Source organism: Monodon monoceros, unplaced genomic scaffold (assembly GCF_005190385.1).
Source record: "Monodon monoceros isolate NGI ecotype Baffin Bay Population unplaced genomic scaffold, NGI_Narwhal_1 Super_Scaffold_22, whole genome shotgun sequence".
Lineage (NCBI taxonomy): Eukaryota > Metazoa > Chordata > Mammalia > Artiodactyla > Monodontidae > Monodon > Monodon monoceros.
In genome coordinates, this window is record NW_021703779.1 from 91171475 (window position 1) to 91197162 (window position 25688).

Here is a 25688-nt window from a genome sequence, read left to right on the forward strand (position 1 = left end):
TCTGCTTCTCACAGCCCCCTGTGGCTCATTCTGTTCCAGAGCGCAAGCCCTGTGTGGCCCTGCATGGGGTGTGATGTCCTCCTCCCCTGTGCTGTGAGTGTATGTGACTAATAAACCTGTTGTTGATCTCTTCTGTCCAGTGTCAGGTGTCATATCTTTGGCCATCCCCAGGACCCTAGAGTAGGAATCCCTCCCTCACCAATGGGGTGAATAGGAGGTGATTAAAATCGGCAGATAACATAAACTGAACTGCTAACCTTAGTCAGCCAGCCACCATGACATGACCAATCTTTCTTGCATCTCTTTCCCTATATTTGTGGCCCAGCTGGTTTCCAAGCATCCTGACCCCTTGCATCCCGTTCCCCTCGCTTGGATTCCTTTGCTGCCCTGTTGATTGGCCTCCTGACCCATGCCCAGTTCAAACCCACATGACTTCCCACCACGGTCAGCCCACTTGTCTAGTTCAAACCCACATGACTTCCCACCACGGTCAGCCCACTTGTCTAGCAAATAGCTTATACATGCACTTTCTGACTTGATGGCTATGGGAATCTCTCCAAAAATGGGCTGTAGCAGCACAACACCCAGCCTGTCTCTTATTAAAGTATGTAGCCTGGCACCAAGGTATCTGGGATTAGTATCCTTTCCATAAATAAACAGAACTGAGATTTAGAACCTTTTACCTTCACACTCACAGCCCATGAGTCAAAGGAAAAATCAAGCTTTGGTGTTCTTACCTTATCTCCTTTTGGTCCATACGGTCCCAGAGGTCCTGGGGAGCCCCCTTCTCCTTTCAACCCTGATAAACCACTAGGGCCAGGAAATCCTTGAGGACCCACTGGACCTTGAATTCCAATTGGTCCTGGTCGCCCCTAAGATGGACAGAAGGAGTACGATTAGTCAACAGAGGACTTACCATCCCCGCTTCCCATTTTCCCATGCACAAAGAACACTGTCATCACTTCACTAAATAATTTTGGCTTAGAGACCTATGAAGCATGTCAAAGTTCCAGACATGGCTCAGAACAGGCTATTTTAGGGGCTGCTAAGCTTATTTGGATAGAACATATTTTATAAGCACATTTAATAAGATTCATGTGCGCCAAGATCCTTCAACTTTGTACTTCTTAGGAGATTAGTTATTCAGGCTGGATAATATTGTCCTCTTCCTAGTTAATGCTAGGCCATCAGAAGAGTGAAAGAACAGAACTCTGGAGAGCATCGGGACGTTTTCGAACCCATGTCCAAATGGCCAACCGCATGCTTGCAGTGAAGCCCGGAAATGGCTGTGCCTGGAGAACACTGCCTCGGTGGGCCAGAGGGAGGAGAACCCAGAAACCCACGGTTGACCAACCTGTCAGCTTATCTTTGACGGCAGTTCCCAGAACCCCAGCACTGCAACTAGAAACAGACACAGCGAACACACACACATTGTTTATTTGCTCCCTCTCTATGCCCCTGCGCCCCCGCCATCTGTACAGTGTTGAATGTGTAAAATCCAAGAAGCCTGAGAATATCCATTAAGTATCAATTATGATAGCAAGAGGGAGAAGCCTGAGGATTTTGAATGCCCTGGTGATAAAGTGTCTGTAACAATTAAGTCTGAGAGTTCATGCTGACATTTTCTAGCTGACCGAGATACAGAATTAACCCCAGTGGGTGCAACAGAGGCCGGCTAGTCTGTTTAGAACAAATCCCAGAAGGGACTGAATTTTCTTGGCAGAAAAATTAAAACCATTAGTAATGTGCATTAACTCTCAGAGAACACAACACCATATCAGGTAGAAAGCCTGTTTTCATAAACACTTCCATCTCTGCCCCTTAGCCCCTTTTACCGACTGTCCGCAATTTCCTACAAACCTGTGCAAAACTCTGAGAAAAGTCCATTAAACATGCCCTTTAATATTCACCTTCAAGATTTACTTTTGAAAGGGCTGAGAAGAGGACAGATGCTTTATGCAGTGGTTAGAGTCACGTACTGGAGACGCAAATGTCAATCAGGCCCACGAAGACCTGGGACTCTTGCAAAGAAGTAAAAGATGCTCTTCCCAAGGAGATGCAATTCTCTGCGGCTGCCACCCACCAATCAAACTTTCCCGACCTGTAACACGCAACCTACAGAGGGTGCTAGGCTGCAGAATGCTTAACAGGCTTATTTCTGAGAATGATGGGGTGGGAGGTTAACTTTTACTTTTTATGCTCTTACCTCCTGTTGGTTGGTCTTCTGTTTACAATGATTCTCTTATTTTTTACTCTTATAAATTTTCGCTGTATATACACACACACACACACAACTAAAAAGTAAAAGAACAACACTTAAAAAAATAGTGCTGGGTTGTGGTTGAGGATTAACAAAGAAGTCTAAAATGTGGGCCTAGCTTTCAAGACTAATGTACACAAAACCATTGCAAACAGTTCAAGTCCGGAATGGAGCAGAAGTGCTGCGGGAACCCAAAGGCAGGGTTGGCCATGGAGGGTTTGTGGAATGCTTACATTCTGTCCACGGCTCAGGGGAGTCACGGGCCACACTGGAAAGGCTGAGTGGGCCCCAGCTGAAGTAGGCCTGGAAAGCAAGGCAGGGAAGTTGAAGACTTGATGTGGCAGGAAATAGGGAACCCTTAGAGGTTTGGGGACACAGGAGGGATGGGAGGAAGGCAGTGCTTCAGGGCTGAAACTCATCAACAAGTGTTCGGGAGAACACGCGCGCGCGCGTGTGTGTGTGTGTGTGTGAGAGAGAGAGAGAGAGAGAGAGAGAGAGAGAGAGAGAGAGAGAGAGCATGAGGCCAGGGCAGCCTGCCTGAGGCTGGAACAAGGGAGACAGATAAGAACCAGCTGTTGGGGGAGGAAAGGACTGGTTGGTGGGAGGATGAGAGGCACGATAGGTTTGGCGAGACCATGTTATTACTAGCAAAGGAGATGCAGTCAGGGCACTGAATGCTTGACCCAAATCTGAGCCCTGCCCAAAGCTTTCGCGCATCAAGGGAGGGGAGGGGAGAGCATGATAAACCGTTGAACAGCTACTGAGAGGGCAGACTGTGGCGTGGCCCAATTCCCATGTCGCTCACATCACTAGAGCCCGAGCAGTGCCCGGTGTGGGCATAGGGGCTGGCACACTCCAGCCCTGGTCTCTTGCCTTTGTGAGTGCACACTCAGCAAGAATAAGCAAAGAGACATAGGAGTGAGGCAATTCTCTGGCTGGAGTTAACAGGAAATCTGATTCCATCCAGAAAAGGCAGGCTTCCACGGCCCGCTCCCTTTCTCTTGGCTGGGAGGGCAGGCTGAATTTACCATAGCCACACAGATGACTCCTCCGTTCCAGTCAGAGAGCTTAAAGTGAGTCTCTGAAAGAGCTCATGGATTCTTTGAATTCGAATTCTTTTTCCAAAGGGGCATTTGAAACGGTACCCCTTGGAGGAAGGTGTACTTCTGGGCTGGTCCCGGCTAGAAACCTCTCAGACAGAAGCAGGGCCTGCGGGATGTCTTAAGGCCTCTGAGGCGCTGTTGGCCCAGAACTTCCTCTTTAGTGTGGTGCCAGGCCCTTCTGGAGCCTGCAGTCCTAGGATACGAGACAAGGAGGCTTCCTATCCACTGAGGTCCTTTCTTTCATACAGTGGCACAGAGCACCATGAACAGACAAAGATGGCAAAGAAAAAAATTGAGAGAGACATTTCTTTCTTGGGCTGTTCTGTCAGCCATCTCTAGCTATGCTTACTCTGTGCCTATAGCTGTATGATCTTTTCCCTCGTCTCCAATGCACAGGCTTTCTGTCACCATGCCCAGTGGACTGCTGACGCTTAATACTAAATCAATGATGAAGTGCTTTTTTTGGTTTGTTCGCTTGTTTTCCTCCAAAGAAGCTATCGGTGGCACTTTTCATAACGGCCAGCAGAGGGCAGTGTGAGAACATAGAGGCTACAGATAAGCAGGTGGGTGGGTGGGCCTCTCCCTCTCCCACTACAGAGAAAAAGAAATCAAACCAGTGTCAGAGAAGTCACGGAATGTTGGAGCAAGAAAGGCCCTTAGAGACCGTTCCATCCAGGCTCTATTTTATACACACGGGGAAAAAAGGAGGCCGAGAGAACGGGAAGGACTTGTTTAGGTCACGTAGCTAGTGAGGAACAGCATGGGACTCAAACTAGACCACCCGTTGCCAGCGTGTGGCTCTCTCCCTGTTTGCCAGTGGCAGATGTCCTGGGGGGTCCTTGAGGCTGCCCCCCCTCACCCCAGGCCCGCCCCTGGGACTGTCCCCATCAGTAGGCTGCAGTAGCCAGATGCTCACACATCATTTCTCTCTTCCTAACTGATCATTTCACAGAACCAATCTGAAACATCATCACTGTTTGGACTGCTAGCAGAATTTCAATGGGCTTGGACCAATGCCCTGCCCTGATACATGTCATTTATTTTGGCAAATAGACCCAGACAGGGCAGAAGGGACTCCTCCAAGTCTTTCCAACAAGCTCTCCTGCCTCCATCTGCTCGGTATTTTAAATATGCACATCAGGGTCTAATTCTCAAGAGAGTGAGCTGGGACTTGAGCCTAAGGCCCAGGCTGGCTACCTCCTGCTGACCACAGTGGGTTGGGATCAGCGTGTAGTGGTTCTTTTTTAGATAATGCTTGGGACAACGCTGGCTTTTTAAAAATATATATAAATTTATTTATTTTGGCTGTGTTGGGTCTTCGTTGCTGCGTGCGGGCTTTCTCTAGTTGCGGCAAGCGGGGGCTAATCTTCGTTGAGGTACACGGGCTTCTCACCGCGGTGCTTCTCTTGTTGTGGGGCACGGGCTCTAGGTGCGCGGGCTTCACTAGTTGCCGCACGCGGGCTCAGTAGTTGTGGCTCGCGGGCTCAGTAGTTGTGGCTTGCGGGCTCTAGAGCACAGGCTCAGTAGTTGTGGTGCACGGGCTTAGTCGCTCCGCAGCATGTGGGATCTTCCTGGACCAGGGCTCGAACCTGTGTCCCCTGCACTGGCAGGCGGATTCTTAACCACTGCACCACCAGGGAAGTCCCCAGTGTGTAGTTTAATTTCACCTTTGATCAGACCACACCCGAGCCCCAGCCCCAGATTACTGGGTTAGCTGACCCAGAAATGGGCCTGCATGTAAAGTAGTACACATATGCAGAAATAGCATCTAAGAACCTTAACAGCACATGCCTACAACCAAGTAGAGCTATGAAACTAAGCGGGGAATGACTTTTCATTACGAAGCCCATTTCTGCCTTTTTATCCCTCCCTCAAGGTTCCAGTGTCCTTCTCCCATAAAATTAAAATTTGTTCTTAAGGAAGAATCTGAAATTCATTCCCACTGAGACATAAATGACTGACAACAACTTAGAGCTTTACTTCTCCCCAGGGGATTTGTATTTTAATGGAGAGCAAAGTGTTAAGCTAGGGGATGCAAATGATATTTATGAAGCACAGAAGGGAAAAGCGGTGTGCACAGGCTTTCTTAAGGACCTGGCTACACTGCAGGATGTGGTGGAGTGCTGTTAGGTGGTATCATGGTGCAGGCTCTAGAGTAGGACAGACCTGGAGTCAGATCTTAGTGCCATTTAATAGCTATGTGACCTTGGGCAAGTGACTTAACCACTCTGAGTTTCTAAGGGCTCCAAGAAATAATAGCTCTAGTGTAGGGTTATTGGGAGCATTTGTCAGTGAATGTAACACACCTGGTAGATAGCATGAACGTATCTGTTTCCTCTCTTCTTTAAGGCATGTTTATGGTAAAATGGAGAAGTTATAATTGGGTACTTAATGCTCCTTCTCTTAAGTATAAGTGGGCAATGCACAGACAACATTGTGAAACTCTCTTTGGGGCAGAGATGTGTGCCCAGGAATGAATGGGCACTCCACATCTGGGAGAGTATTTCCCCTCTTAGCACTGATGTCCTGGATCTCTTGGGCACTCAGTTCTTCAGGGTCTGCTCATTCTCCTCAAAGGGACCTCATCTACAAGCTAATGACTCCCCAGTCTGAACCTCCAGACCAGATTCCTCTTCTCAATGTGTCAGATCCTTATAGCCAATGGTTTACCAGACCTCTTCACCTGGATATTCCAACTCAAACTCAACAAGACTAAAGCTGAACCAATCATCTTTTCCCCAGCCTCATTCCCCAAACCAGATCCTTCCTCTTGAGTTAATGGAACTAACTCTGTAAATAGCAGTCCATCTACAAAGCTGATAAAGCCAAAAACCCAAGGGTCCTCCATGACCTCTCTCTTTCCCTCATCTTCTACATCCAATTCACCAGCAAGGACTGTCAATTCCACCTTGAAAATATAACTGAAACCTGTCCATTTTTCTCTGCCTCCATGGTCTTAGTTTAGGACTTCCTTGTCTCTCCCCTAGAGTGTTGCCACAGCCTCCCAATTGGTCTGCCATTCTCCGGTCTAGCTTTAGTCTCTCCCAGCATCCTGCCTGAGGGCCTTTGTACATGCCTTTGTTCTCCTGGCTAGCTCCTATTTATCATTCAGGCTCCAACCAAGATATCAGCTCTTCCAGGGAAACTTTCATGATTACCCCCCTCCACAGAATGGGCTAGATTGTCTATTTGTGTCCATACCCCCCCCCAAGGGATTGAACTCCTTTAAGACAGGGCCTGTGTCTTACTTCCCACTGAATCACTTGTGCTAACTACAGTGCCTCATACACAGTGGGTGCTCAGTAAATGTTTGCTGAGTGGAGAAATGAGTGAATGAATACACACACCAAGAAGCCGGAGGGCCAGGTGTATCAACATCTTCTCTGGAAGTCTGGATGGCTGCACTAGAGTACGAGCAAGAAACATCTGATCACGGAACAACAGAAAAGAGAGCTGCACCAGACTCAGGCAATCATCCAGTTCAGGATGGAGAAGTTGAAGCCCAGAAAGGGAAAGGGACTAACTCAAGTTCATACAGTATCACCTCTGGACACATCACAAGTGGAAGGGAGTGGATGGGGCAGCAAGACCAGAGACAGGGAACCCAGTGAGGAGGTTGTGATCTCTGGGAGAGAAATAATGGTGACCTGAACTAGGTTCATGGCAGTGAAGACAGGGACAAGATGGGTTTAAGAGATATTTCAGAGGCTAAAAATGATAGGACTTGATGCTAGATTGGAATTGGTGGGTAAGACAGGGAGGTGTGAAGGAGGACTCCCGAGTCTCTTGATTGGGCGACCGAGTGGATCTCTTCACTGACATGAGGAAGCTTAGGGGAGGAAGTTTTGGGTGGAAGATGAGAGTCCACCTCTGGAGAGGTGGGGATTAAGATACCTTCGGACCATCTTGGGAGATGTTCAGCACCTGCTTCTGTCACTAGACTGGAAAGTCTGAGAGGGTAGGGAGCTCAACTGACTTTGTTTGCCCTGGTATCTCTGAGAGATGCAGTGTCTGGTGTGCAGTAGACCCTCAAAACATAGTTGTGTGGAAAAAGCACAATTGTGGAATGAATGAAAATACAGAATTAAATATGCACATGGGAATCCTTGAGAAGGCCACTTCCAAGTCTCACTAGGGGCAAAATGAGATTAAAAGACTTTGCTGCCATCCCAAAACATCCCTTGTGGCCTTTGGGAAAAGGGGAGCAGAAATTCCTGACCTCCAGCCTAGGGACCAGGTGGCTTGAATTCTACAATTTGTCCCTACTTTTCAGCTGGGGTTCCCATCTCAGCTATGAGGCCAGGGCGGAGTGGGTGTAAGAACTTAACAGATCCTGGCCTAAGTAGCTGGGATCTCTCCCTAGCCATGAAATATGTGGTAAGCAGGAAACGAACGATGATACCCCCCAAGGGCAGATTACTTAAGAAACTTCAGAACACTATTCCTTTCACCATTCTTCTGGCGCGCCACCGTACACCTGTGAAGTAGGTGGAGGGCACCAAGCTACAAAGTGGTTAGTCAATGAGGCTTGCTAATTTCACACAGCTGGTCAGTGGCAGAGTGAGTATCAGGGCCTCGCCATCAACTCTGTGCTCCTTCTATTGTGACAAACGGAAACAGCCATCCGTACAGCCCTACAATCCACTCTCCTGGTAACAGCACTAATGGTCTAGCGCCGTCTGCAGAAGTAAATAACGGAGAAAGGACACTGGCAGGTGAAGAATAGGTCTAAAGTCGGCAGATAAAGACTCATATTATACAGATACACAGATCCATTTGGTGGCCCAGGAAGCCCTGGTTCAGCTTGATAATGTTAGTATCACCTACAATTTGCCAGCACAGCCAGTGACCCTTCCCATCTTCCAAAAAAATATAATAATAATAATAGGTGATTGGTGTCTACCAAAGAAAGAACCCCCAAAATTCTCGGTGTCTGCCATAGCTGAGAAGCAGTATCAGAGTCTCGCCCTCAACACCCAAATGAAAACACATTTATTTTCTAGTTCTTAAGCTATAATCAGTGTTTGAAGCAGCCAGCCCAGGCATGAAGACATGCATCTACATGTTTTCTTTGCAAAGACACACACACCCATCCCATTGGCTGTTGTCAGCATGTTTAAATTTTTGGAAAGACACCTCCCAGAGTGCTAACGTTTAACTCTTGCTAGGCAAGGCTTTGCAGCCCTCCATTCTACCTGTTTATTCACATTTCTCTTCTAAAACATAATAATAACCTTCTTTTCACCAAACACATACTAAGTGCCGTCTCATTTAACCTGTCTCCTTTAATCCTCTAAACAGCCCTAACAGGTGGGTATTAGCTGCATCTTACAGATGAGGAAACTGAAATATAGACAGGGTAAGGAATTTGCTTGAATTCACACAGTAAGCAACTGGTGAAGCCAATTTTGGTGATACCAAATCCTCTGCTTCTTCTACCAAGCTTATATTGCCTCTCTACATTGAATAATGCTCTGAAAGTATCAACAGAAGCACAAACCCACTTGAAGAGGGGCAGTGAGAGCTACTCTGGGCAGAAAATATTTTCATTTTCATTGATACTGGAACAATTCATCTCAATTTTCCCAATCTTTTCACTGGAACAGGTACTATTTAAAAGAAACTCGCTTAACAGAATTAATAAATTAAGTCACAAAAGGCACTTCAAGGGGTAGCACATCCTAGACCTTAAAAAGGTGGAAGATTCCTTCTTGTTCCACAATTAAAGTGGCCTTATTGATTGGTCTGTGGGCAATGGACAGTTTACTAGGTTCTCGTAGACACATTCTGATGTGCTACGAGTCCCTAATGCTAGCATATTCAATTAGGGGTGGAAGGGGGAATACAGGCACAGTGTACTAATTTGATGATCATCGTGGTGAGCAGAAATTGGTAATTTTGTCTTTAAACATGTCGTATTTTCCCTCGCCCTTGGGGAATGCTAATAATTATTAAAATAGGATGAAGCAGAGACGTCTGCTAGATAGAGGCAAATAAGTTGATGAAGAATTTTCAGGTCTCCCTTTTCTCTATAACACGTTCCTAAAACTACATCAGAAACCAGAAAAAATCTTTTCTTTTGTGATAATAGTATTATAATTGGGATGGTCAAGAACCCCAAATCAAATGAAACTGGAAATATGACCAATAGTTGGCCACAAAAATAAAAACAGAACCACCAAACACCTCTGTAACCATTACAAATGGTTGAATGAGTCCCCATAACCCTTCACGTATACACGCAGACTATACAAAGAGCTCCACTGTACTATAAAGTGTGTGCTGAGTTTCCAGACTGCATGAGAAAATAAATACAGCTCTATCTACTTAGGATGAATTTAACCTAAAACTAATACACACGTTGGAAAAATCTGAAATACTTAACTTACCATAATTTTGTTTTCCTTAGAATTTGAAGGGCAACTTGTGTATGATTTGATGGCACAAGTCTCTTAAGAAAGCCTTCTAGTAAACAGAAAATTCGCCTGCTTAAAGCAGAATCATAGGATTGAGTTTCTATTTCCTGCCCTCACTTTCTAACTGTGTGATCTTGAGAAAGCCAATTCATCTCTCGGCCTTAGTTTTCTCATCAGCAAAATGGGGATATTACTTGCCCTACCTATTTCCTGAATTGCTTTGAGCATCAGTTGAGACAATGTATGTGAAAAGGGGCTGAGGGTTCATTCCACGGACTAAGCTTTGCTTCGGGGGAAAAAAAACCCCTACTAACCAAACTCCCAGTTTTCAAAAACCCCTGTTTGCTGGGCTCATAGGGCAGTAAGCTCTTAAATAAATACAGGTTCACGAGGAGGAGATTTCAGTAGATAAAAAACTGAATGAAACAAGGAGCAGAATGTAAAGCTGTGAAAGGTAGGAGCAAATTGACGGTCCAGCACAGGGTTGTCATTATAGTTTAGAAAGGATGTGGACCTACCCTCTTATCCTATTATTGTAGTTTAAAAATATGTGGTTTACAATGTTCATCACAGCTCTATTTACAATAGCCAGGACATGGAAGCAACCTAAGTGTCCATCGACAGATGAATGGATAAAGAAGATGTGGCACATATATACAATGGAATATTACTCAGCCATAAAAAGAAATGAAGTTGAGTTATTTGTAGTGAGGTGGATGGACCTAGAGTCTGTCATACAGAGTGAAGTAAGTCAGAAAGAGAAAAACAAATACCGTATGCTAACAAATATATGTGGAATCTAAAAAAAAAAAATGGTCATGAAGAATCTAGGGGCAGGACGGGAATAAAGACTCTGACCTACTAGGGAATGGACTTGAGGATATGGGGAGGGGGAAGGGTAAGCTGGGACAAAGTGAGAGAGTGGCATGGACATATATACACTCCCAAATGTAAAACTGATAGCTAGTGGGAAGCAGCCGCGTAGCACGGGGAGATCAGCTCAGTGCTTTGTGACCACCTAGAGGGGTGGGATAGGGAGGGTGGGAGGGAGGGAGATGCAAGAGGGAAGAGATATGTGGATATATGTATATGTATAGCTGATTCACTTTGTTATAAAGCAGAAACTAACACACCATTGTAAAGCAATTATACTCCAACAAAAATAAATAAATAAATAAAAATATGTGGTTTATTTTAAAACACATGGTTTAATTACAACCTGGAGCCAATCTTTTTTTCTTTTCTTTTTTCTAGCAAAACATAGCCTGGTTTTATAAGTAAAAACTCAACGTGAAACAGGTCTTGCCAGAAATTCACTTTACAGCAATTTTTGCTGTAGTGTACCTACTCCATTAGAAAAGGGATACTTGTGGCATTTTTCTCTGACATAATAAATTACCCATCATTGATATACCACACAACCTTTGGTCCAATACTGAGCTTGTGTGAGCTGATTGCTTCTGGATCAGTGTTGGCTTCCCCAAATCTCTGGTGAGAAGCCCTCAAGTTTTGGGGGTGGAAGGTAACAGGGAGTAACCAATTACTGCTCCTTAAACAGAAGGAGAAAAAGGAGGATAGGATCAAAGAAATCTGCTAGGACCCCATTGCCAAAGAACTCAGGGAGCTCTGAAAGGGGAGGGCAGGGCAGGGGAGGGAGAGGAACAACTTAGTCTCCCTGCTGTTCTCCTGCAGGCCCACACCCCTGCATTCATTTAGAACCAGAGGAGCATTCATTTCCACACCCATGCAGATAAAGAGATAGGCATTCCAACCCCAATACACATGCCCGCAGGCACAGGAGTCTGCTAAAATGGTAGGGCTTGCTGGTACTCTGGCTTAGCCTACCCTACACCTCCCAGCCAGCCATGGATTTGAATTCAAGAAGATGGGATGACTTACAGCGCCCCCTGCTGGCTGTATGCAGTAGTCCCTATGGACAAGTCCAGTCATCCGCACAGACGTGCACAGGCCAAAAAGGAGAGGGGAAGGGGGTCTAGAGGGCGAGAAGCTCCACATTTCTGATATATTTTCCTTTTACGTGGTGGACAATGGGAAGCTGAGATGAAATCAAGCTCTGTGTGCAACAGGAAAGACGGGCTGTGCTGGCGGAGGCTGCTGCAGTATAGGTGACGAGTAGAAGCTCCAGAGCTATTAGTGGCATCAGAAACAAGCTGCAAGCTTGCTTTGGAGAGGCGCTTCAGATTTCAATTGTGTTTGTACATCCACGACTCCACTGAATGTTCAGAATAACCCCATCTCAAAGTACTAGAGAAGTAATTGAGCCCAGAAGTGAATTAACTTGTCCGTTGCCACACAGCTTCTGAGCAGCTGAGCCAGACCTTCTTAGTCCCAGTCTGGTGCTCTTTCTGCTACTCCCTTTATAAAGAGACAGGTCAATTCTGGGTCCAAAATTCCCACAAAAATGTCATGTAACTCCACCCAAAGCCCTGGATCTGGAGCTTACTGAATCCTTTTGACTCTTCCCTTCATCCGTCTTGCTGCCCAGTGGCACACTTATTAACCAATTAAGTAGATGCACAAAGGACAGAGAACTCAAGTCAATCTACATCGTCCCTTCATAACTCATCAACTGAGAAAACAGTTGTGGAGCGCCTACTGTGTGCCAGCCATGGTGCCACATGTTGGGAGCACATAGATGAAAGTAACAGTCCCTGCCCTTGAGGTGCACTCAGTCTAGGTCAGAGAGACTAGTTATGTACACACATGAATATATCATAAGGCAGAGGAAGGCAGAAGGGATAGGATTCTGAACCCAAGGGCTGTCGATAGGTCTGTCTTGAAGATAGAGGAGCACATTTTATCCCTCCAAACTAGAGAGTGGAGAAGGATGCATAAAGAAAAGGAGCCGGGATGAGTTTTGGTAAGAAAGAGGGAAGTGGAGAAAGTCCATTTCAACTTGACCTCAGTTTTCTCAATAAATGTAGGAAGTGAGGTTGCAGGTAGAGAGTGAGGGTATTTGAGGTTGAGGATTACTGGCAAAGGGCGGGAAGGAGATGCTGTGGAGGCCATGGCAGGAAGTCAATTGTTAGAAAAGTGTGAAGGGCTGCCAAGCAGCTCTGAGGGCTCTGCCGACACTAGAGAACGTACTTTTGTTGGGGAAGCTTCCTCAAACAGTACTTGGCAGCCCTGGCAAAGCAGGTAGTGGGGTTTTCCAGGGTTGGATGCTGGCACATACATCAGAAGTACTGGGGGTGAGGGAGAAGGGTGGGTCCAACAGGAGGATATGAAAGCACTGTTGACACAACTGATCTTGGGGGCCAGGCTGGAGAGTGAGCCGGAGGGGAGGTAGCCATTTCTGATAAACAGATGACTTCCTAGATCATTTGGGCCTGGCTCAAAGGGAGAAGGCTGGACTAACTATAGCTAGGAACTATGCACAGCATTTAGTACTTGAGTCAAGGCTGTCAAGACAAATCTGGAGCCAGAGAGAGCAACCTGGTGATCCAAATGTGGAGAAATCCACCAGACCATTAGCGATGTCACGCCACATCTACACGACCTTGGTGTAGTATCCAATTCAAAGGGAGATGGCTTGGGCTGATGCAAAGATAATGGTGCCAACGCCCAGGACAGAGTCAGTGGCATGTGTGGGTAGGGAAGCAGGTAGCTCCCACGTTCAAAGTTCACTGAAGACATGTTTTGTCCGAGTTCTTGGTCCTCTGTACCTTCCCCACTGCCACAGTGTCATTTACAATTTTGTTATACTTCACTCTGCCCAACTATTCCCTTAGAGATAGGAGAAATGAAAGCACTTTAAACAGCTTAAAACAATAATCTGGTTCCCAGAGAAAGCAGAGTTAGGGATAAATCAGGAGAGGGTTCTGAGAGGAATCCAGGTGGAAAATTGGGGAGGAAGGAAGCAGCAGCTGGAAAAGAAAGCAAAAGGAGCCAAACCCTAGGACCTGGGGGACAAAAGATATGAAAATGGAGCTGGCCTGTCCAGGGGCCTGGCCCGGGGAGGTTATCTGGGCGAGAGGCCCCATGGCCCCCCCTTACCTCTCCATCCATCACCACTTTTTTCATTCTCTGGTTTTATGAGGATTTTAAAAGCTTTTAGATCTGGTGCTGGCAATCTTTCAGAAAAAGTTAACAGAGAATTCTGCAGAGATAAAGTCCCCAGTGAAGCCTGTAGCCAAGAGTAACAACAATTGTCTCCTAAAGCTGAGTGGTAAACAGACCTTCAAGTGCTTTCCCCTTCAAGGCTTTGAGTGCTGCAGGTCCTTTGGCCTAAGAACCTAGCAGCTAATCACTTCTCTCAACTTGCTGACTGACAAAGAGAGGTTTCTTTGTTAGTCTAGTTTCAACCAGTCTCTGGAACCCAGCAGAAGGAAAAATAAGTGAGGAGGTGTAAAAGGGGGGCAGGGGAAAGCTCTAGTAAGTCATCTGGGAGAGGGATGCTCTCCCAAAGGCAAAACAAAGGAGCATGATTAGGGGAAAGGTGGAAATCAGGGTACAGCAAGGCTAGCTTTCAACGAGCATGGCCAGGTAGGCTGCTCCAGGGCTCAGAGGAACCCTCCTATCCCTTGAGACCCTGCTCCTGTAACTACCCTCTCTTCCCCTTCTATCTTCTGGACTCTGGTTGTTTTCTGTTGGTCTTCAAGATGTACTCTCATCTGCTTGATGCTAAAAAAATAAAGAAAAATCTTTCCTCCGCTGCTCTGACCACTCCATCTCTCCATCACCCTTCCAGAACAAACCTCTTGACAGACACCACTCATTGCCGCCACTCTTCCTCTCCTACCACTCTCCCCACCCCCAGGCCATCTGGGCCGGCCAACTCTTCTGTCTCGAAAGTCCTCTCTGGAAAGTAACCAGTGATCCCTGCTACATTCGAATCCCATAGGCCTTCTGCAGCTTTTGTCATTGCTAAGCACTCGTTTCCCTTCTGAAACCCTCTCCTTGGCTTTCACTGCTCTATACTCTGGACTCTCTAGTCTTTTATCATGTCGCCATCTTCTTTACTGGTCCCTTCCATTCTGCCCAGAGGCTCTTGCCTGTCTCTTGGTGATTTCATCCACCACCTACGGCTTCTACCACCTCCTCTATAAAGATGAGGCATCGCTCTAATTTATTTCTCAGGTCCTGTCAATTTCCCAAGTCCATGTCCACAGCACTATTATTGGTCCCCTTAGGGACCAATACCAAAGCTTATCTCCGTCCCTCATTAGCTCTCCCCTGGATAATGACAACAGCCTCTGGAGTCCTCTCTGTGTCCAGTCAAACATTGCCACAATCTAACACTCTGGACAGTAATCTTCCTAAGTCTGATCCTATTGTTTCTCCGCTCAAAACTGTAAATCACTCCCCATTACTTTCGCAACTAACCCCCCTGTACTCCTTAACTGGGCATTGATGGCCCTTCATTCAGTTCCCACCTGTTTTTGCAGGCTTATTTTTCCCCTAAACACCCTTACCTGCCCTAGACTCCAAGTATAACAGTCTCCTCGCTGATTCTTAAATCCACACTGTACTCTCTCACCCCGGGCTTCCAACCAAGTGGTTTCCTTGCCAAAAATACCCTTCTCTTCCAGAACTCTCTACCAAGGTTCTAGCCATCCTTCAAAGCTCAACGCAAATCTGACCTCTTCCAAAAACACTTCTCGTATTTCCCTGCTTGGAGTTAACGTCTCCTTTTTCCTAACACTTGAAACAACTGTTTTTGGTTTGGAATTCAGCTATAGAGAGCTGGATTAGTCACACCCCTCAGTTCATGGCAAAACAGAATCATTAGTCCATATAAGGCCCATCCTTTTATTTTTAAATTTTTCTTCATCCAAATCTCCACTCTCATTCTTGTCCCCTCACAGGAAATTTCTCGAATGTATTTGATGTCAGTTCAAGATATCCATCTAGATCTACACCTACACCTACACCTACGTGTACATCACCTACATCCACATCTTTATCTGTCTCCTACCTTTGGTGTGTATGTGTGTTTTTTTTTTGTTTTTTCTTTTGCGGTACGCGGGCCTCTCACTGCTGTGGCCTCTCCCGTTGCGGGGCACAGGCTCCGGACGCGCAGGCTCAGCGGCCATGGCTCACGGGCCCAGCCGCTCCGCGGCATGTGGGATCTTCCCAGACCAGGGCACGAACCCGCGTCCCCTGCATCGGCAGGCGGACTCTCAACCACTGCGCCACCAGGGAAGCCCTGTATGTGTGTATTTAAATTCAAGCAAATGTCACTGGGCTATATAGAGATCATTCTATTTCTCCTTTCATGAGAATGTTTTTAAGATCTATGTTGGTATTTGCTCCTAATCCTTGTTAGTATGCATAGTATGCATTCAGCTTGCTTTCTATGTATATTCCCTCACTGATGGACAACCTAGTTTGCCGCCAATCCCTTAACACAAATGATTCTGTGATAAGCAAATGATTCTATGATAAATATCTTCATAAAGGTTCCATTTTAGAACTATGGAGAAGTTGGCCAGGATATATACTCAGGAGTGAGGTTGCTGGGTTGTAGGAATATATACACAGTTACCATCAAAAAGTGCCACCATATTGCTCTCCAAAAAGCTATTCCAGGGCTTCCCTGGTGACGCAGTGGTTGAGAGTCCGCCTGCCGATGCAGGGGACGCGGGCTCGTGCCCCGGTCTGGGAGGACCCCACATGCCGCGGAGCGGCTAGGCCCGGGAGCCATGGCTGCCGAGCCTTTGCGTCCGGAGCCTGTGCTCCGCAACGGGAGAGACCACAACAGTGAGAGGCCCGCGTACCGCAAAAAAAAAAAAAAAAAAAGCCATTCAAGTTTACACTCCCACCAGCAATACACGAGAATTCCTTTTCCCCCACACATGCTCACAAACGCTTGGTGTTATCTGACTTTTTAATTTTTGTCAATTGGATGAGTACAACTTGTTCTCTGTTATTTTAATTTGCATTTCTCTGAATACTAGAGAGATCGATCATCTCTCCATATGCCTCTTAGCCAATACAGTTTTCCCTTCTGTGAGCTGTCCATACTGTAAATAGGCTTTGCCCATTTGTCTATTGTGTTTTCTGCCTTTTTCCTGATAAGTTACCAGAGTCCCCCGGACGTTCTGGATATCAATGCCTTGTCAGTTTTAGACATTGCAAATACCTTCCAGCCTATCATCTGTCTGTTAACTTTGTCTATGGTGTCCTTTCATTGAATTGAAAGTCTTAGGTTTGTTGTAGTAAAATTCATGACTTTTTTGACCTTACGTTTTGGAGTTTGGGGTCTTACTTATGAAGTCCTACACCATTTCAAACTCTAAAGAAATTGTACATTTATAGTTTTACCTTTCACATTTAGGTTTCTAATCCACTTGGAAGTCACCTTGGTAGGTGATGTGAAGTAGTGATGCAACTTCATTTTTCTCCATATAGCAGTGCTTCTCAATCTTTTCGATGTCACGGCATAGAGAGTATATGGTAGTATGCGCCAAGCATAATGTGGTAAACGAACGGGGCTGCTCATAGCCAGAGATGGAGGCCACCGGAGCTCTGGCCACTTTAGGTCCTGCCTGGCCATCCTAAGGGTCAAGGAGATCAATAGCTCTACACCCCTATAACCCATTTGTGGCTTTCAGTATGACACACTGATTGGGAAGTTTTGCCACATGGTGACCCACTCCTTCCAATACCAAACAATCCATCCTTCCCTTGCTGTGAAATTGCACTGTGCTTATTATCATCTGTTTCTGTGCTCTATGTTCTATTCCTACGGCTTATTTGCCTTTTACTGTGACAGTCCTACAGTTTATGATGATGTCTCAAACTGTAGAAGAGCAAGTCTCTCATCTGTTCTTTTTCAAAATTGACTTAGATATTCATAGACATTTATTCTTCTATATACATTTTAGAATACGTTTTTCAAGTTACTTAAAACATCCTGCTGGTATTTTTATGGGAATGGCATTGAATTGATAGATTTGGGGAAAATTGACATCTTTACAATGGTAAGTCATCCCATCTGCCAACATGGTATATCCCACCATTTATTCAGGTCGTTTATGTTTCATTAGTGGAATTCAAAAATTTTATCTGGAAAATGTCTGATATACTTTTTGTTAGGTGAACTACTAACAAAAAAATATGTTACAGGTTCTCCTTTTTGTTGTTATTGTGAATGGTAATTTTCCACACAGAACTTTGCACCTCTACTGTATATTCAGAGTGCGCATTGAACACCTAGAATTCTGTGTCTAAGGGTCTGTTTCCCTAACTGGACTTGGAGCATCTAAAGATGGGACTTTGCTTCACCTTTCTTTCCACTACTGTGCTTTGCCATAGTAGGTGCTCACTTAATATTGGTTGAACTGAATGGTCTGTGAAGTACTGCAGAATGTTTTAGAAACTACCATCCATGTAATTTTCTGACAAAAATGCCATGTGATTCTCACTTAAAAATAAATAGCTATGTTACTTCAAATTAGATATTGGAGGAAAGAGAGGGAAGGAGAAAAAGAGATTAACTAATGTAGAGATTTTTTAAAATTAATTTTTGTTGGAGTATAGCTGCTTTACAATGTTGTGTTAGTTTCTACTGTACAGCAAAGTGAATCAGCTATATGTATACATATATCCCCTCTTTTTTGGATTTCCTTCCCATTTAGGTCACCACAGAGCACTGAGTAGAGTTCCCTGAGCTATACAGTACGTTCTCATTAGTTATCTATTTTATACATAGTATCAATAGTGTATATATGTTAATCCCAATCTCCCAATTCATCCCACCCCCACCCCCTTTCCCCCCTTGGTGTCCATACATTTGTTCTCTACATCTGTGTCTCTATTTCTGCTTTGCAAATAAGATCGTCAATACCATTTTTCTAGATTCCACACATACGCGTTAATATACGATATTTGTTTTTCTTAATGTGGAGTTTTGACTTTTGAACCATGTTATTGTTTTGCCCATCCCCAAATTATATTAAATTATGAAATATGGAGGGGGAAGGATCTCTGAAATTGAATAGAAACAAAAACAAATGAGTAATTGTGGTGGGTAATAAATGGGAGGGGACATATGGGGGACTTCTGGGGTGAGGATGGTGTTTTATATTTTGATCTGTTAACATGGGTGTTAACTTTGTAAAAATTCTTTGTGCTGTACACTTATGATTTGACTACACTGCATATTAAATGTAATTTAAAACTTGTTGTAGTATATATAATATATAATTTAAAAGCTGTGAAAAATAAAAGTGAGACATGATAGGAGGTTCACATGTAATATAAATGCATATAAAACACAATATAGTATCTGCACATAAATAATAACACCCAGCATTCACTGTATGTCAGGCCCGTGCTAAGTATCTCATAAGGATGCTCTCATTTAATGCTCAGAAAGTCTTATGAAGGAGGTACCATTATCATCCACACTTTGTATATAAGGAAAATGAGACAAAGAGAGGTTAAATAACTAGCCACAGTCATACAGTTGGAAAGTGGGAGAAGCCCTATTCAAATTCAGGCTTCCACACTCTTAACTATTATGCTGAACTGACATTCAGCAAATAGTACTATGAAGAGCCTCTGTGAGATACATAGAAGTAATGAATTAACTTTTTACAGCTTGGAGCCCTGAAGGAAAAGTGCCCTCTGATCAAGTTATTTGCAGAGGACCATATCATGGTGAGGGGTGCTCTGTTGATCCTCAGCTGCCATCATTTCTAAGGGGCTTGACCTGAAAGCTCTGGAGAAGAAAAGGATTCTAGCTCTTGTTGTCTTCTGTCAGATTGCTCTACTGGTCTTTCCTACATCCTTTCCAAAATGATGCATCAGACTAGAAACAATTTTTAATATTTTAGTAACCTGTTTTGGGGAATAATCTTAGATTTATAGAGACGTTGCCAGGGTAGCAAAGAGTTCTCATATACTCCACACCTCCATCACCTGATTTCCCCTAATGTTCACATCTTACATAACTATTGTACATTTATCACAACCAAGAAATTAACATTGGTGTGAGACTAACAACAAAACTCCATTCTTCATTCAGATTTCATCAGTTTTTATCCTAATGCCCTTTTTCTGTTCCAGGATCCAAACCAAGACACATCACTGCATTTAGTAAAATGCATTATTTTTAAAAATTGTGGTAAAATGCATGACATAAAAGATTTACCATTTCAACCAATTTTGTGTACAGTTCTGCGGCATTAAGTACATTCACGTTGCTGTACAAACATCACGACCATCCATCTCTAGAACTTCTTCATCTTCCCCAACTGAAACTAGTAAAATGCATTTTTACAACAACAAAGAAAACCTTATTGCCCAGAGTAGCTGGCACCAAAGAAAAACAATCACCAGGCAATTAATGATGAGGTTGTAACAAGACCAGACAGAGAGGGTGATTTATGTGGAAACCATGGAAACTGCTAAGTATGAGCAGTACATATAGGAAACATCTAGATTGGGTTAGTGGTATGCCCTCTTAATAATCAAAACCTTTGGTGATAATAAGCTGAGCAAGCCAACGGGGTGAAATTCATAGCCTGAAAAAGAGGCTGCAAATGGTTTTGAGAGAAGATAATTCTGTGAAAACGATCCAATAGCAAAAACATCACCAGGAAGAAAGAGGGGACTGCACTCCTGTTTTCAGAAGAGAACCTCAAACTGGTCACTTCACTCACATTGTTGGCAGTTACCCAGCAATGCGCATGGCACCTGAGTGAGTGATCAGACCCCAGCAGACCACCTCGTACTCTGTACCATCCAGCAATTGTCCGAAGACCGCCCAGCCAAGCATCTGGTATCGGAGATAATCCTATAGTTTGTGAAGGGCTCACATAGCTATTGTTGCAAATATTTGACTGCATAAGGAAGGAGGAAGATGCTCTAGAGTACAAACGTGTTAGATGTTCTCAATCAGCGCTTTTCAAAATGTACCGTGCATATGGATTACCTGGGCATCCTGTTAAAATTCAGGTTCTGGTTCCGGAGGTCAGGGGTAAGACCCAAGATGCTGCTTTTCTAACAAGCTCCCAGGTGATGTTGATGCTGCTGGTTGTGGGCTGCTATAAATTAGTAGTTCTCAGCTTGGCTGCATATTGGAATCACCTGGAGGGCTTTAAGAACTACTGATGTCTGGGTCTCATTCTCAGAGAGTCTGATCTAATTAATTGGTTTAGGGTATCCAGTGGGCTGAATTGTATTCTCCTAAAATTCATGATGAAGCCTACACACCCACCCCCCATAATTATACTGGAGAAACAGGCTTAAGGAGGTGATTAAAGTTAAACGAGGTCATAAGGGTGGAGCCCTGATCAGAAAGACCTGGTGCCCTTATAAGAAGAGACACGAGAGTTCTCTCTCCACCATGTGAGGACGCAGTGAGAAGGTGGCCATCTGCAAGCCAGGATGAGAGCTCTCACCAAAACCCAACCATGCTGGCTCCCCGATCTTGGACTTCCAGCCTCCAGAACTGTAATCAAATTTCTGTTGTTGAAGCCACAGCAATGATATTTTGTTATGATAGCCCAAGCTAAGACAGGGTATGGCATGGCCACTGCGAGTTGAAAAAGCTCCCCACGTGATTCTAATGTGCAACCAAAGCTGGGAGCCTCTGCTTTACATAGTAGTTGAAGTGAATGCAGTGTCAAAGTTGCATCACCCTTGCACCTGCATGAACACAAAAGCTACCGCATGTGTTTGGAGAAACATCAACCTATATCACCGCTTCATCGCAGGATAGACACGAGCCCCCTTCCTGCTCAAACAACTTAGTCCTATCCATCAAACACATGAATGTCCTCCCCCAAAGTTGGGGCAGCTTATGTGACATTTAATGAAATGACAGCTGTCATATTTTCTCTTTTAGTTCTCTTCAGAAGAACGGCAATGTTATGATCTGTATTTTCTGTTTGTGGACTTAACTAAGACATATGATCCCCTTGTCTGAGTGGGCATACGGGAAGCCCTGTGAAAACTGGGCTCTTCAGATGTGTTCATCAACGTTTTTTGCTTCCTTCGTGGGAGAACGAGAAGTGAGCTACCAAACGCTCTTCTCTGATTACAGCAAACAGGGCTCCACTGCCACAATGTGTTATTCAGGGTTCACTTTTAAGCAACATTCTCAGAGTTATAGTGCTTAGAATCAACATTGAGTTTGATCAGAGAAGATTTAATTTGAAAGAATTTTACAGCAAAATCGAAGGGTTGAGAGAATCAAAGTCTCTTGCTGGTCATCGTTGTATCGTTGGTCACTGATCATAAAAACATGCAACTGTGAGTTCAGTTTGCTTAGGCTCTGCTTCTCTTTGAGCTGCCCAGTAATGCCACAATTCCCCAAGTCCCAGGCCCAGGGCACCTTGAAACACACACCTGAGCACCTGACCTGCCAAATGGCATAGCTGTCGACCTACTGATCTACAGGGTAGCCCCTAATCATGGAACTTGCACTGGATTGTTGCGAGGGTTTAACGAGAATCTTCAATGGGAAAGTGCTTTGAAAAAGGATTCAGTACTAGGTGAATATGATCAGAGCTTGGTGATTAGACCTTGCGAATGACTGTGCTGAAGGCTGGTTTGACTGTCCTAACCTGCAGGTTGGTTCAACTGTCCTGACCAACACTCCTTTTCCACATACAGATCATCAAGAACTAATAATGAAAGTTCCTAACGGCTTCCCTGGGTTCACTCTTTTGCTAGTTAGCTCCAGGCACTCATCCAAAAAAGAGCCAGCTCGGACAGCCATGGAGCTGGGTTTTGACCCACAGCAAAAAGACGTCTGTCTTTAGACACCATTTCGGGTGTCCCCTTGGCCCATTAGCAGACGGTTAAAAAAAAAAGGCATTCCTGGGGGCCCATCATGTGCTACAAAATACAGGACGCTCACAAATTTTCTCCCAACCTACTTGGCAGAAGTAGGGTTTTCTTCTTTAAATTATCAGAGAGAGAAGTTTGCTGAGGGTAAAATCACTCCATCAGTTCACGTGACAATAATGAAACTCACAAATTCTCCCAACGAGCTTAAAAGAAGGTTCTTTTAACAGAAAGGTGTGTGTGTGTGTGTGTGTGTGTGTGTGTGTGTGTGTCCGTCAGTCCCCATGTGCATACACAAACAGGTCAGTCCGATAACACTCCAAAAGCCTTGGTCCAAGAAGCCTCCTTCACCAGTCTGCATTTTGCTCCTTGCTACCTTCAGACTCTTCCAACAGAAGGCTCGCTGCTGTGAGATGTTTACTTGTCATTAATTAGCTTAATTAAATGGTATACTGAGCAGAGGGAACACTGTGTTATTGTAAGGATTCACAAGAGTCCCATGGAAGGAACTCCAGGCCCAGTGGGTAAGACTGAAAAGCTGTATGTGCCTGAACCTTCTCCCACCCACCCCTGAAAAGCTGTGGCTTATTGGCCATTGTCGTCTGCATTTAGCAAAGCATAAGCTCCAGACCGCTGAGCTCAGGGTGAAAGTGACCATCTGCCCTAGTCACACAGAGAGGACAGAGGGTTGCCTGTGAAATTAGCTTTTGTGGTCATCTCCACATGAGCCACTTCAAAAGACGGCACTGACTACATATTTCAATATGTAGGTGGTATTAACGAGAAAGCCTTGCACCCTATACAGTCAGGCCACTCAAGATGGCTGTTCTCTTGCTCTTTGTACATCCGCTGCTCGACCAGTTCCTGCCTCACCTACACCCTACTCACAGGAACCTGCTTGCCCCATGCCCTAGCTGGTGATTGTTCGAATCCTTAGGCTCGAATGGCTCCACCTGCTATTTTATTAAAGAGAAACATCAGCCCTTGTGATGGTCGTTAACCTGAGGCTGTGCCCAAGCTGCTGGTTTCCCTGGTAACTGATGAGCCAACCTGACATAGTTCCCCCTATTAATGGTAGCTGCCTTCTCCTCCAGGAGTGAGGATGACTGCCATGTCTTGCCTGCCGTCCACAGTGGGGGGTGTCACTCCAGGCCCTTTTATTGAGGACGTGTAATGTCCCCTACCCAATAAACCATTGACGTCCCTGTTGCTGTCTCTGGGCTCTTTCTTTGGCCTCGAGGCTGGGCAACTACAAGGCTTACAGGCCTGTGGGGTGCAGCCCAACACACTCTGTCCTCAAAAGGCACACATTTTAGCAGAGGAAACAATATGGTACTTCAGCTCCTGTCACCTGGATCCAGCATAGGTCCAAGTGACCTGAAGAGAGAATTCAAACTCCACAGTCTAGTATACCTCTGGGCTGCAACTCAAATGTATTCTAGATTTCTCAGCAAGTAAAAGGCTGGCAGAGAATGTAAGAATTGAGAGGTCGGTGTAACCTTTTGACAGAGGCTCAAACCAACATTTTAATAGTCTGCATAGAAGCAGCCAAGAGGGAGATAAACATGTCAAACCCAAGCTGCTACTATCTCTATTCCTTTCTCCTCTCTGTTTCCATGGTGCTGATCACTTTGGTGCTTCTACTCAACATGGGGAAATAATTTCCCTTCATTTGCTATTTCAAAACAGGTCTGGGACTGCTAACTGCTCCATCTCCATTTTCTTCATTTCTTTCATGTATGATAGAGTCAGATAGAACTGGGCTGGAATTTCAGCTGTGTCACTTCCTTGCACTTATTATCTGTGTGATCCTGAGCAGATAACCTCCTTGTGTCTTAGTTTTCTTCTCTTCAAATTGAGGTTAATGATAGCACCTACTTGTCTGGGTTGTTGTGAGGATTAGATGAGATAATACATATGTATCAGTTAAAGTTCTTGGCTGTAAGCAACAGAAATCAAGTCTGCATATATTAAGCAAAAAAGGGATGTACTGGAAGGATGTAGAGCAGGAAAGGGCAAACTTTCTGGAAAGGGCCAGGTAGTAAATATCTTAGGCTTGTGGGCTGTATGTATGGTGTTGCAACTATTCAACTGTATGTATGTTGCAAATATTCAACTCTGCCACTGTAGGCCCCAAACAGCCAAAGACAATACGTATTGTATAAATGCATGGGCGTGGCTGTGTGCTAATAAAACTTTATTTGGAATAAAAGGTAATGGGCCAGATTTGTAGTTTGACAATCTGTGATATGGAGACTTCCAGAATAGATGGAAGGGTGGAGAAGACTTTGGAACCTCAGTAGCAGGAACAGTCTGGTCGAGGTACCAAAACCACAGCCATGGACTACCATTGTAGTTGAATTCTGTCTTGTCATCTTAGCTTCAGTTGCTCCAGATTGAAAGTTGCAGGGAAAGTGCCCTATTGGCCTGGCATAGGTCCTGTGCCCACCCCCTAGCTACCCAGGAACGGGGAAAGAAAGTATCTGGTCTCCTTCAGCTTCCACAGTAAGGGGTGAAGCCCTGCCCTACAACAAGACTCATGCAATGGGGAATTCTTTCCAACTAGAAATGGCATTTGGGTGCTGACTGATTTTAAAATGACGTATATTCACTATGCCCCAGAAAGCGCTTGGTGGTTTTAACTATGCCCCTGCTACTGCCTTTATTATTATTAGAGCACTGGCACAATGCCTGATCCATTGGGGTGCTCCATAGGTGCTAGTCCTTTCCTCTTCTCCTCTCCCCTGTGAACTTTCCCATCACTCACTCTCCACCCCTCACTCTTGAGACGCCACATGGAATAGTGCTCCGGGGTAGAGATTCTGGAGACCGCTTGGGTTGGAAACCTTACTGATACTTCCTGGCTCTGTGACTTTGAGGCAAGCTGCTTTATTTCAGTTTCCCACTTATAAAATGGAATGATGATTGTAATAGCACTTGCCTCACAGAGGTTGTCATAAGGATTAACTGAATCGATGTATGTAAAGTGCTTAGAACAGTGCCTGGTACATAAATGTTTACCATTGTTATTCTGTCTGTTCTCATAGCTGCTCTACTCCCATTCTTTCAACTCCCCAATCTGTGACTCCTGTCTGATTGTTTTCCCAAGCTTCATCCCCCATTTCTCACTGTCCTCAGATGATTTCT

At 44.9% G+C, this 25688-nt stretch overlaps 1 protein-coding gene across 2 annotated transcripts in view; it reads right to left on the reverse strand.

The window, feature by feature from the left end:
- The window catches only part of COL4A6 (collagen type IV alpha 6 chain), a 283132-nt gene that overhangs the window by 65852 nt on the left and 191592 nt on the right, over positions 1-25688 (reverse strand). For both annotated transcript variants that reach the window (XM_029241453.1, XM_029241452.1), the window contains exon 4: positions 738-872. In XM_029241453.1, the coding sequence (XP_029097286.1) occupies positions 738-872 (135 nt within the window). The remainder of the gene's footprint in view (positions 1-737; positions 873-25688) is intronic.